We start from the raw sequence: 14,042 nt of genomic DNA, 5'->3' as shown, positions 1-14,042 counted from the left end.
CGTCTGTCCCGTAAGGTGACCACTTTCGAGATAGCGCCCGCAGCAGCGAGTGAATTCACCTTCGTTCTGCCTCTTGCTTCAATGCCAACAAAGCGGCGAGAACACAGCACTCACAGAGCTCTCAGCACACGCCTCACTCTGCCACTTTCGCAGCCCGCACCTCTCTCTTCAACGCTAAGTAAGCAGCGAGAACACAGCGTGCGAACCCATTAGCAGTCGCCACTCTTTGTCAGCATCGCAGATCGCTTTCAAGGTGTAGCCCGCGCGGCGATGCCATACGAAGCCGCCACCTGAGTACGTTTGGCCATGGTTCATAATGGTTTGATGCAGATTGAATAAGGTGCTGAAGAGCAATAATGGCTTATAATGATCAGAACATCGTCAGCGTACCTGGCACCGCCACCTGCAATACTTTGCTTGCGTCATCAATGCTCCTTGTGCCGTCTGTACCAGTTTGTGTTGCCGCAGCACTGTTATTTGTACTGGCCTGATCAAGTTTCATAACATTTATAATGACACCGGGATGCGTCGAGATGAGCAAGTGTGACAGTGCTTACGCATACTTAGACAACTCCCAGAGGAGTTTCTGCGTGAATTTTTTTTATTACGGGAGGTTGAGTACTAATGACAGAAATATAATGAGGCGTGCCTACGTCATCAGGCTAGTACTTGAATGTCCCAGGTGAGTCACAAATTGTGTCTTTTATTTATCTCAATTTCTCGATTACTAAATCTTTGTTCACGATAATATTTACGCCTTGGACGTTCTCGAACATTAATCTATTTATTTAGCTTGACTTACTACTTGCCTTTAGTGTCCCTTTAACGTGCACCCAAAGCACGGTATGCGGGCGTTTCTGCATTTTGCCCCCCTTGAAATTCAGCCGCCACGGCCGGGATTCGATCCCGCGACCTCATGATTAGAAGCACGATGCCATGGCCACTAAGCAACCACAATGGGTCAAAAAAAAAAAAAAAAAAAAAAAAATCTAGGCTTCTGTTGTTTTTGTTGATGGCTATGTGGTTAGGCAGACATAGTAGCATGAAAAATCTCAACGATAATTCCCTAAATAACTAAAATATGCTAATTAACTTCTTAATTATTGCCATTAAAAACATAATGGCGAAATTGAGGCCGAGAAGCACTGAAGTTAAGTCTGCTTAGCAGAAATCCTAAGACTAGCACTACTTTCGAGATATGCGAAGTTAAGAAGTGGTACAAAATACATTGCTGTTCCAGTTAGCAATTTCCAGAAGCGTGTTGTCAAACATACTTTTAACTGGAACACTGAGACATTTTTTTGCAAATCTTGGGGACTAATATCTGTAAAGTGGTGCTAGTCTTAAAATTTCTGCTAAGCAGACAGGGCTTCACTACTGCTCGGCTTCAATTCCACGATTATGTGCAAGCTAGAGTTAGCAATTAAGAAGTTAGTGAGCATATTTTAGTTAATTAGCAAAGTTATCACTGACATTTCTCTTGCTGCTAATGCCGGCTAGCCACATAGCCTATCTGCAAAAATGGTCGTGGCCTAGATATTACAATTTTTTTTTAAGTTGTTCTGCATGAATATAAACACCTAGTATAAGTCCTAACCACCACATGACAAGGGAGCGGGTGTGCAAGGAGAATATGCCGCTGCCATTAGCACAGCAGGGCAGCGAAATGTTGGCAGCGCATAGTACCTCTAAGGAATGGTCATGTCAGTTGGTTACATAATTCGCCTCTGAGGTATTCGCTCGGGACAGATGCTTTCAACCACTTCACACTACTGGGGTGCATGAAGCGCGCACTGCTTGTAGGAGCCATCGTCCTGAAAATGCTACTGTAGGATGCAAGCAGGAACACTACCGCTATGGCCTCGCGCTGTGACTTTGTATCAAAGCACGTGAAACAACATATGGAGTGTGTGGATGTATTACTATGCAGCATAGGCAGCAATGTTATTCAGGGGGTGTACTCAAGCTGCTACATGTAATTTCGCCGGGCATTTCTAGCCCACTTGTGTAGCCTGGTTTTTCTTTCTGGAAAGGTTGTTCCTGTGGGTATTAATTAGAATTACAAGGGTTATTCATGTACCAAAACAGCTCTCCTGGGTGAATTCTATTTACAGACTAGCCTAAAAATTACCCAAAGTGTGGTTAGAAAGCATCCATCATGAGATGCTCCCACCTGAGAGCTCAACTCAAATCCGCTTGTGTGGCCTCTCGCGTATATAGGCAAGAAAGTTGATTCGCTTGCCTCTCACGGCACTGGTGGCTAGTTCTTCCTGGCAGGTAGTCCTTGATTGTGACCCACTGGTGGCCATATGTTTCCACAGCTATCACCAGCATCTGTGTGAATCACGGAGTGTCAGACAGGAGTGTGATGAGAACAAAGCACCTTTTACTTGGCACAGTAAAATACTGGAATGACAGCTAACCTGGGAAATGGCACGCAACTCTACTCATTCTTACTGGTGTATGAACAATGGAGGAGATGGGTTATGAGAGTTTTCCTTGCCCCCATGCATGCAGTCACCGCTCATTGGTGCATGTATAACTATGGATACCATGTTTGACTGCTGCATAATAAAATTATCTTTCACTCCTGTTAACAACTCTTTTGTGGAGAACTTTATCATAATCCACTCTCGGTGGTCGGCGATACTGCAAGGCACAAAACTTATGGCGCTTCTGATCTTTGGACACTTTTCATATGGTTCTTCTAAAATGAAGGTGACCCTCTTTGACTGAAGTGTTCCTTGAATGTTTTATTCTTGTTGACCTTCCCGAAAACCACATGGTGACTTGAAAGTGCCTGTTCGTAATGTTGTGCCGCGCTGCAATAGCAGCATTTTTTCTGCGTAATTATTGCACCGTGGCATGTGCTATTGAAGCCCATTAGCGCAGTCATAAAAAGGCACAGCGTGCAAGCGTGGCAGTGTAAGAATCAGATTAACGTGTGAGCCATAAAGTATATTCTCCTGAGCGAAAGAATACAAACCAGGGACTCCGGGATAAAGCCGATCTTCTTCTCCATTTACGGATATAAGCTATATAGGATATATAGGCACGAGTTTGATTCCCACAAAGACCAAACTTGACCTCATTTTCTTTTCAAACGCTTTAATTTACTTTGTTTACAGGAACCTCACTGAGAAATTTGACATCAATTTGAGTATTTTTTTAGGTGGTCTTACTCTTTGCCGTCGGCCATTTTTGGTACCATCATTCGATCATGCCGCCGACTACGACCCCAAATTTCCGCATAATGGGGCATATAATGCTTTCGCATTAAAATCCGAGGACACCTAAGCACTTATGAGTTGTCAATGTGAAAGCATTAATGTCCAATTGAATGCCACTGAGCAATCTTTCGAGTTATGAACTCCTCGCGGGCAAGCGAGTGCGTTGAGACTGGCCAACAACTCCTATATAGCACAAGGCCAGTGCATGTCAATCCATGACATCATGCTACCTTGCCCGACTGCCACAGAATCTAACGAGGACGCTTTCGAGTAAGCTGCGGTGATTTTGATGTAACCGCTTTCATCATGCCAGACTTGGCAATGGACATTTCAGTCCAAGTAGAATAATGATGTGAAGCAGAGTGCACAGGCCTGCTATCTAGGAGGCACTTGTTTAGCCCAGTGGGTAAGACACTCGGCTTCAGAGTGTGGGGTCGTAGGTTCGAAACTCATTACTGCCAACATTTTTTCTTTCGAGTATATTTTGATTTTTATATATCAATTTCTTTATAGCAATTACCGAGGAGAAGTTAGAACACGGGAGACAGCTTGCGCGGACAAGGAACACGAGGATAACACAAGCTTCCGAGAGTACGAGCAAGGGCGACGTGGCTTTGCAGTGATGCCCTCTCCCATCACGTAACACCTGGTGCGCCAGCATGTGTTTCCTTTCGCCGCTCTGCTGCATTGAGGCGCACACGTGACATGACGTTGCAGCTAATGGGAATTTGGGTACCGTTTCCGTGCTACAGATGCTAGCTTTTTTGCTCAATGGACCTTTTGATGCTTTCACATCAAAAACAATCTCAGGCTCTCTAATCTCGGTGAGTGGAGTCCACATAAACCCTCCTAAAGATGATCGTAACTGTAAGACGGCTAGTATTACCTTGACAAAGACAACTACTGTTGAGATGTTAATACTGCACTGAACAGTCATCTGTTTTCCCGTATTCCACTGCTGTGGCAAGATGGAGGGAAGCCTGACAGCAGCTGCTCTTGCCCCCTATACTCCCCACATCTCCACGTCCCTCCTCTCCCCCACATTGATTTCTGGAGCTCACACCTGCTCCATAGTGGCTTACAGTACAAATATACAAAGTGAAGGAAACGGGCGCTTCAATTTTGGCGTAGTAGATTCTGTGTTAGGTGAGATATCCAAATGTAAAGGAGCAAATTTTTGCCCTCTCCTACACTACTACTGTCAGTTGAAGGGGGCCATCGATTCACTGACCCCTCTCCTCTACCATGCGGCAGACATCTACGCCTGTTGCACCCATTCAACCGTGTTGCAACATTCCATTGGCTGGCACACCAATGGGCTCACCTTGTCCTCATCCTCGCTAAACTTGCCGCGGCGAAGGTTAGGATTCAGCACGCGCTCCCATCGGTAGGACAGCTGCATCCTCGTGCGGGTTGGCATGGATAATGTCACTGCATAGTGATTGTAAGGGTAAAAAAAAGTGAGCTGTGCTACAGCCACTTATTAGCCAAGAACATGTGAGCAAGCATGTGTGAACACAGTTGAATCATGCACTAAGAAAAAAAAAAGTAATAAAAGTAGTTAAACTTATTAGCATGACAAACTGGGCTAGTTGGTAGTGGTTCATCACGAGAAGCATGAAATAAGACAAGGACACAAAAGGACACGTGTCCTGTCACACTTTTGTTTACTGTCTCAAAGGTGCCTGCTGTTAGCGCTGCTCGCATTGGGTACCAATGGTGGGCATCTTTTGTTCATTCTAGCAGAAGCATAATTTTTTCTTAGCTTCCTCTCAAACTTCTATGTCGTCCTCCAAGATTTTGCCACGTAGTTAGTACTTGTAGAATGCAATGATTGTACACCTTTATTTTCTAGGATAACTGTTAACTGCTAGTTATGACTAGGGACTGCTTGCCATGTGCACCGCAACACATTTTTATTGAACTTGAAATTTCATTCTCATGGTCTGGAACCACACTAGAATCACCCTCTGAATGGCAAAAGACATCCCTTTGTCAGAATAGAATTACGCCACTATCCCTTGCATGAACCTCACAATTGGCCCACAGTTCCCAGCGGCTGCGGAGCACCTGACCAAGTCGGTGGTCAGACCTTCGGCGTAGAAGAGGTTTCAAAGAACCTCTGAGTCAGGACGTGTCACTACTGAAAACTCAACCTGTCAAAGTTGGAAAAATCAAGCCAACTTAGTGGAGCTGTTTGGAGATTTATTGGTAAATGCTTGAGATGTCATAGGATTTCGCAATGATGAATATTGGTGAAACATAGAGGATGTTTAGTAATGATCGTGTCTTGCCTGTGGTGATCACGCCTCAAGTGTCATAACAAAGGGATCAGAAGGAGCATGGACACATCACAAAATTATGTCTTTCTTAAAGGCGCTTCGCAATTGTGACATTGTAAAGAGACGACAAGCTAAGGCACCAACAAATCCGTACCTACATGGGGTGATTAAGAGTGGGCGATTAAGGGAAGCTTCTCGATTTCTGGAAAAACTAAGCACCTACAGCAACCTTCCTCCGCCATCCTCTCTCAATGTAAAAAATAGTCCTTCCGTTTGATCATTTTACTTCCTTTACGCAGCTCTCACCTCATGCAGAATGGCTGAAAGGTGGGAAACTTGGTACGGATTTGTAGCTGTTACAGGTTAGTGTGACGTAACATGAACAAATGAAGACAGATGTAGACAGAACAGCGCATGACCTGTCATTTTTCATGTCTCTCTTCTTATGCCCGTGTTATGCCACGCTGCCAAGTTATAGCTGTGCCTCACCTTATTATTTGTACACGCATGAGCTCCTTGTCTCTCGGGGGAGAGGGAGCTACATAAACTTTGCAAGAAAAAGTAGTTGCCCTAATGAAGGCAATTCTCCTTGTCCAACGCTGTTAGGATCGGCATGCAGCTATTTCAGCCCGCTGCACGTGTTCCAATCCAACCGGACGGGGCGCACTTCAGAGAACTGCGGATAACCGGCAGCCACGTGGCGCGGGGTCAGCTCAGGGGAGTTCTCGAGGGGAGGTAATTGGCGGAACCTCCCCATGAACTTTTCGAGACACCAGACAATGTGCTACCGGCCGCGTCAACAGGGACGGCTCAGAGTTCTACGAAGCCCCTCTGACGTCGGCTCCGGACCTTTACACCTGTGTGTATGTGCAACACGAGTACGTGAGCCCGCCTCCTCCAAAAGGGCAGGTCATCTACGGTGACGTCAAACGGTGACTGGACCAAGTGCTTAGAAGCAGCGTTTGGCGGCTGCTAGTGTGTGCTCATCGTAGTGAGCTGTGTGCTCGTAAGCTGTTTGCTGTATGCGTCGTCTCGCGTGCCCCATTTGGCAGTCACGCTAGACTGTCGATGTATGTCTTGTTTTAAATGTAAATCCTGGAAATAAATCCTGCTTGCCTAGCCCTGTTGCCTCAAGGTCCTCCCTACAACTACGACTGCTCCAATCCTTACGCCAGCTCCAGGCTTATGCTTCCCCTGTTTGCCTTCTGTTCATCACTTCAAGTATCCATCATCCTGTGATCATATTGTCTTGCGTGGGCTTGGAATGTTTAAAAAAGATGTGCTTGATTTCTTAAGAACTGGAAAGATGATAAAATATGATAAAGCAGTTTCCTCAGAATTGCTTTTACCGCTACGGTATACATAATACTATAATAACTCCAGATAGTAATTAGACAAATGACTATAAAGTTATACAAATGAACTTTTTTATCGTTATAGTCAGACAATCGTAAAACTTCGAATGTAGCCAGTCATCTCGGAGAGTTCGTAGCTGCTTGTGGACTTTCAAAACGCTGACGTTAATTTCTGCGGAGTAATACATTTCTTACAATTTTACCCAATAAAGTGAAAATAGCAGACATCCGTGAGCAAGGTGACCGTTTCCATCTACCGTTGATTGATCAAGCGTGAAGTGAGGGAGATCTGACGCGGAATCACTGGAATCTAGGTTGTTTCCTTTATAGTCTCATGAAAGCATGCACGAGAAACTTAGTCAGAGAGAGCTCACGAAGAGATCGCTTGACTGCCTGTGAGTATGCTCAATTTTTTACAGTAGCTCACCTTTATCCCATCGTATCTCGCCATCCACCCTATGTTCATCTATCAGCTTGAGCAACTGCATATCTTCATTTTTCGTGAAGGCCCTGCAGAATTGTGAATGCATATTCTCATGCTCCAGCAGTCACACATTATAAGACTTGGTGCATAACACCATGCTTAATGATGCAGTTACCCATGAATTGTTCTTGTCAATTTTACTGCGATCGATCTTGCCTCTAGACCTGATAAGGAATGACCAAAAGATTACAGCCAGCATGGCTGTTACCATCACTAAAAACACTGACATGATTGTCACTTTTAAATATAAAAACGTGCCTCCGTCATAAAGGTGTCATCAATTATGTGCATGGGGGATTTGCACAAGCTGCATGCCAATGTCGATGGGACAACTCGTCTACATCAGGAGACATGTAGCTCCTGCTACTATTTGCACTCTCTCCTCCAAACTTGGGTGCTACAACGGTGCATGCATGCGGCAGAGAAAGAGAGTTCAAATCTACAGTACAAAGATTATGCCATTCCTGACACGTCGTCATATTTGCAACAGTAAATGAATTTCCATTATTGTGTTATCTATGGTGTTCATTTAGCTCAAGGACAAAAATGACCTTCACATGGTTAAACGAGAAGAAAAGGGGTTAACCGACGGGCCCGATTTTTATTAGTCATATCATAAGGAGCCAACAAACACTGGCACCAAGGACAACATAGGGGAAATTACTTGTGCTTAATAAATGAAATAAGGAATCGATAAATTAATGGTAATTCAAGTGGGCGAAAAAACAACTTGCTGCAGGTGGGAACCAAACCCACAACCTTCGCATTTCGCGTGCAATGCTCTACCAATTGAGCTACCGCGGCGCCGCCAAAAAGATCACGTTCTCGTGACGCCTGTGACAAAAAGAATGTTCCACGTCCGCCGCCAAGGTCTGCGAGTGGTGGCGCTGGCTAACACACCCAGGGTTCTACTAGGACACGTAAATACCCAAGAAAGTGGATGAGAAAACGGCGCCGCGGTAGCTCAATTGGTAGAGCATCGCACATGAAATGCGAAGGTTGTGGGTTCGGTTCCCACCTGCGGCAAGTAGTTTTTTCGTCCACTTTAATTACCATTAATTTATCGTTTCTCTATTTCATTTATTAAGCACAAGTAATTTCCCCTATGTTGTGCTTGGTGTCAGTGTTTGTTGGCTTCTTATAATATGACTAATAAAAATCGGGCCCCTCGGTTAACCCCCTTTCTTCTCGTTTATTACATAACGAGGGTCTCGAATCCGGCAACATTGATGCCTTCAGGTAGCATGTGGGTTTATTGACCAGTTGCCTTCACCCAAAAAGATCACATTCTCGTGACGCCTGTGGCAAAAAGGACGTTCCACATCCGCTGCCAAGGTCTGTGAGTGGTGGCGCTGGCTAACACTCCCAGGGTTCTACTAGGACACGTAAATACCCAAGAAAGTGGGTGGGAAAACGGCGCCATGGTAGCTCAATTGGTAGAGCATCGTACACGAAATGCGAAGGTTGTGGGTTCGGTTCCCACCTGTGGCAAGTTGTTTTTTCGTCCACTTTAATTACCATTAATTTATCGTTTCTTTATTTCATTTATTAAGCACAAGTAATTTCCCCTATGTTATCCTTGGTGTCAGTGTTTGTTGGCTTCTTATGACTTCACATGGTTAGAAATTTTACTCTGCGAGATCTGAAAAAACTCTCATTTAAAGTGCTGGTACCTATGAACCCGTCACATTTCCCACAAAGCATGGCAGTGCCCACATGAAAATGTTTTGGGGGTGTGGGCTTGCTTTCTGAAGTGGAGCGTGGCGCATTTTCTTCTCTGAAGAGAGAAAGGCAAGTACGCTACAAACAAAACGAGAAGAATATACCAATAAAAGATTACTGACGCTATGATGTTATACCTAGTTTTTTTTCTTTATTAGGACGCTGTTGACTTCTTAATTACGGTATAAAGAAAACCTAAATTCCTTGATAGCACAACAAATGATTACATCACCTTTTAATGTAGCCACTTCAAAGCCTGCACTAAGCGCAGCGCGGCTTTGGACGAGATGGAAGAAACCTCAAGGAAAGTGCAAGTGGTGGTCACATGGCTTCACAAGCAACTCGAGACATGCCAGCAACCTAGCACAGTACTTTAAGGCCACACAATGACTGTCTGGCCGCATGCAGCCAAATTGGGCCTTCTGTGCTTCTGCCTTCGACACTGGTTAACTAACCTTGGTCCGCTTCTTGCTGCTTTTCTGGAAACACCGGGGGGCCCTCTCACCTCTCTCCTGTTATCCGGTCGAGTGCTCAACGGCGGCATGGTCATGGTGTGTGGGTGCACACGTCAGCAGGGTGTGGTACTATGGGAGGGCTACTTGCGCGGTTTCCGTGACGCTGGTTTGGCGAGGGTGAAATTTGGAAAGGGTGTAAAGCAGCTGCATGCACTGCAACGTAAGTTAGAAGTCACGCCAGAAAAAAAGAAAAAGAATGAGGGTTGTTACATTGTCCGCCTCTGATCGGTCCTCTGTGCCACGCCGACAGAATGGAAGTGTCACATAAGGATTACTAGTGCAGAGTGTGCGAGCCCTCCTCTCTTCTCTGGAATATGCAGCCGACTTTCATTAATTATTGGCTGACAAGAGCCTTAGCTTTATAGACTGTTTCCAAATCCCTTTTCAAACTACTTGTTTGTGCTGTAGGTTGTTTTCGTTCCCATGCCTGGATATTTGTACACCACTACGGCATTGTTGTTGGGAAACTGGGGCACCACCTCTATGTGTCGGTTGCAAGGGACCTATTTCTTGATGTGCACAAGAACGATGGGCACACACATCATGCTTTTGACTTGCGTATGACTATAGTGTTCAAGAACAGCCTCGTGACACTGAGGTATGCGTGAAGACCTGTGGGCATTGCCTTTGTACAAGTCGAGACAGTTCAGGAGGTGTGATGGGACAGCTTCTGCCAGTTGCTGTGGTTGCGTAACCCTGCGGTGTGCAGGCTGTCTGCTTGGATCTAATTTGGCCTTCGCCATGACAGCATAAAATAACAGGCAAAATCAGCCTTTGCTAAAGCTGGATTCACACTAGTACAGATAGTCGATTTAGTCCGTAGACTATTATACTGTGACGTGGCTGAGCTGCGATGAATGGTGCCGCTAGTCTGCAGGGTTCTTGTGTATGACATGATTTGACAGCACTGAGCTACGCCATGCACATCCATTGGCTGAATCGGCAATCTGTCCTGTCGTGGGAATTCCACTTTAGTCGCATAACTCAAGCTGAGAATAAAGGATTAGCATTGTTTTTTGTTACTGAGATCACCAGATTAAGTAAGACAATGTCACTGAGCTGCGAAAGTGTTCATTTTTGCCAGATCGTGCCACAGAATTTGGCGTTGGTTTGTCTATTCTTACTCTTGTCTTGGCTAAAGGTGTGCCATATTTTTACTTTGTGTTGCTCAGGGGTGGTATTCTGTAGGAGTCCACCTAGTGGACTGTCCATGCCAAAATAATTTAATATAAGCTTTGGATAATTGCAAAGCTCCTATTTTTTTCTCAAAAGTTTTCTTTGAAGAAGTAGTAACAGTGCAGGTGTAGAATGGGAAGCCAGATGCACTATACCCAAGCCTATTTTGGGAAGGTTATCAGTATCAGTGGGTGTTTTTCTTTCTTCTTCATCTTCTTCGTCATCATCATCATTATTACTAGTTGTATGTGCATTCTCTCATGTTTCTTTATCTGTAGATATTGTTATGATAACTTATTAAAGTGTAAAAAGATCGGAGGATAGTCAGTGAAGAAAGAAAAGGACTGATTCAATGCTTAAAGAAATCAGTGAACAGAAACAGGCAAAATTTCCACATTTTAAATGGCGCTATGGCACATGCTTCTATGTTTGCATGTTGGCTTACTTCCAAAAGGTAATACAGCATTCAACTGTTTCAATGAAACCTGCCAAATTTTGAATAATTTTTGGCACTGTTTATGTGATCTCTGCCGCAAACAACAATAGTGCAACTATTTGCGTCGAGGATTGCTGTGATATACAGTAAGCTTAGCAATTGCTAGTGACTTCACGTCCACGAAGACAAGTGCATTCAGCTAAACTGTAAGGCAGATGACAAGCATACTGTTAATAAATTGGTATTGTCCACTTGTTCCCAAAAAAAGGGGTGGGAGGACAATGGAACGCTGATATGAATATACATGCACCTACTCTGCAAGAAGTGTCGTTTTGTTAAGGGTAACTTGTGAAGAGATCAGTTTTGCCCATCGGCCAAGCTGCCCAATGTGAAGAATTTGAGATGACAAATATTACTTGATGCACTACTGAAGAGCGTGTGGTATTCATACAAGCGTTGCTGCTACAACCTTTCTAAGAGAAACCAACTTTAGGCTTGCCGCGATATTTTTAACAGCTGTAAATTAGGTTACCATGAAATAGGAAAATTGGCAGCATGAATCTAAAAGGAAGCCCACATGGGTTTCTCAGAAAGAAAGCTTCACAGTTGAAAAAAGTTATGGCTCTCCCATAATCGAGAGTAGATGTAAGCATGAAATGGCTGCCGGCAAAGTAGATTGGTTGGAGATGATACCAGCCACAATCTTAAGATGAGTATAGTGCATGTTCGCAATGCAACATACCACCACACCACAGCAAACAAATCTGCTTTGAACTGAACCTCATTGCAAGTGTAGTCTTGGCCAAACAGCCATCCGCAGTGTGCCGGACACTGCTGGCTTGGTGATGCAGAATGGCGCCATCTCTCGAGCCGTGGAACTCACGGATTGCTGGCGTTGAACAGGCAACCCTGTCTCAGCGCCAAAAGATGACAGTCAAGTGTGTGGTGCCCTGTATCTGCGTTTTGAATGCCACTATTGGAAATGACAAATAAAACTTCAGCGTACTATAAGTTACAGCTTGAGTGATATTGTGAACAAACATTAGGAAGAACTCGGAAGCAATATTTTTTGTAACTTGTATGGGCAGTAACCTAAGCCGTAGTCGTAATCAAACTTAATAAGAAGTATATATTAAAGGTAGTACAAGCCTACCCTCCAACATCCAGCCACGACGATGAGGAAGTAGATCAGTTTTATGAAGATGTTGAATTAGCGATGAGAAAAGTGCAAACTCGATATACAGTAGTAATGGGTGACTTCAGTGCAAAAGTGGGGAAAAAGCAGGCAGGTGAACAGGCCATTGGCAACTATGGCATTGATTCTAGAAACGCTAGAGGAGAGGTGCTGGCAGAATTTGTAGAAAGGAATAAGCTGAGAATAATGAACACCCTTTTCAGGAAGCGTAGCAACAGAAAGTGGACCTGGAAAAGCCCTAATGGTGAAACAAGGAATGAAATTGATTTCATACTTTGTGCCGACCCCAGCATAGTACAGGATGTAGAAGTGATAGGTAGGGTAAAGTGCAGTGATCATAGGTTAGTGAGGGCTAGGATTCACCTCAATTTGAAGAGAGAAAGAGTAAGATTGGTCAAGAAGAAACAGGTCAACTTAGAGGCAGTAAGGGTAAAAGCAGACAAATTTAGGCTGATACTTCCAAACAAATTTGCAGCCTTAGAACAGAGAGATGACGATGATAACATAGAGCTAATGAATGAAACCGTAATGTAGGCTGGCTTCAGAGGCAGCAAATGAAGTGGGAGGCAAGGCACCAGGGCAACCAGTAGACAAGCTCTCCCAAATAACAAAGGACCTAATAAAGAAACGACAAAGAATGAAAGTGTCCAACTCAAGAGATAAGATAGAATTCGCGGAACTGTCAAAACTGATCAACAAGGCGAAAATAAGTGATATTCGAAATTATAACGTGAGAAAGACTGAGGAAGCTGTAAAAAATGGTCGCAGCCTGAAATCAGTGAGAAGGAAACTTGGCATAGGACAAGCCAAGATGTTTGCACTGAAAGATAAGCAGAGTAATATCATCAGCAATCGCAAAGGTATAATAAATGAAGCAGGAGAATTCTATACTGACCTGTAAAGTACCTAGAGGACTCAGGAGAACTCCATTCGGAATGATAATGAACAGGATACAGAAATTCCTCCTTTAACTAGAGATGAAGTCAAAAGGGCCTTGCAAGACATGAAACGGGGAAAAGCAGCAGGAGAAGATGGAATAACAGTCGATTTAATCAAAGATGGAGGAGACATAATGCTTGAAAAACTGGCAGCTCTCTATACGAAATGTCTGTCAACTACAAGGGTCCCAGAAAACTGGAACAATGCAAACATTATACTAATCCACAAAAAGGGAGACATTAAAGAACTGAAAAATTATAGGCCTATTAGCTTACTCCCAGTATTATATAAAATATTTACCAAAATAATCTCCAATAGGATAAGGGCAACACTGTACTTTAATCAACCAAGGGAACAAGCGAGCTTCAGGAAAGGATTCTCTACAATAGATCACATCCATGTCATTAACCAGGGTATCGAGAAATCTGCAGAGTACAATAAACCTCTTTATATTGCTTTCATAGATTACGAAAAAGCATTTGATTCAGTAGAGATACCAGCAGTCATAGAGGCATTGTATAATCAAGGACTACAGACGGCTTACGTAAATACACTAGAAAATATCTATAGAGATTCCACAGCCACCTTAATTCTACATAAGAAAAGTAAGAAGATACCTATAAAGAAAGGGGGTCAGACAAGGAGACACAATCTTTCCAATGCTATTCACTGCGTGCTTGGAAGAAATATTCAAGCTATTAAACTGGG

At 43.9% G+C, this 14,042-nt stretch overlaps 1 protein-coding gene and 1 non-coding gene across 4 annotated transcripts in view; one reads left to right on the top strand and one right to left on the bottom strand.

Annotated features, from left to right (window-relative positions):
- Window positions 1–14,042, bottom strand: part of LOC126547228 (uncharacterized) — a 134,449-nt gene that overhangs the window by 46,004 nt on the left and 74,403 nt on the right. For all 3 annotated transcript variants that reach the window (XM_072288266.1, XM_055062815.2, XM_072288265.1), the window contains exons 25-27: window positions 7,295–7,377; window positions 4,555–4,661; window positions 2,243–2,334 (exon numbers count right to left, since the gene is read on the bottom strand). In XM_072288266.1, the coding sequence (XP_072144367.1) occupies window positions 2,243–2,334; window positions 4,555–4,661; window positions 7,295–7,377 (282 nt within the window). The remainder of the gene's footprint in view (window positions 1–2,242; window positions 2,335–4,554; window positions 4,662–7,294; window positions 7,378–14,042) is intronic.
- On the top strand, window positions 8,305–8,377 carry TRNAS-UGA (transfer RNA serine (anticodon UGA)). The gene has a single exon. It is a non-coding gene; the product is annotated as a tRNA-Ser (tRNA).

The sequence above is a fragment of the Dermacentor andersoni genome, chromosome 1, assembly GCF_023375885.2.
Source record: "Dermacentor andersoni chromosome 1, qqDerAnde1_hic_scaffold, whole genome shotgun sequence".
Taxonomy (NCBI): Eukaryota; Metazoa; Arthropoda; class Arachnida; order Ixodida; family Ixodidae; genus Dermacentor; species Dermacentor andersoni.
The sequence above is the reverse complement of the archived record's forward strand: the minus strand, read 5'-3'. Positions and strand labels throughout refer to the sequence as shown.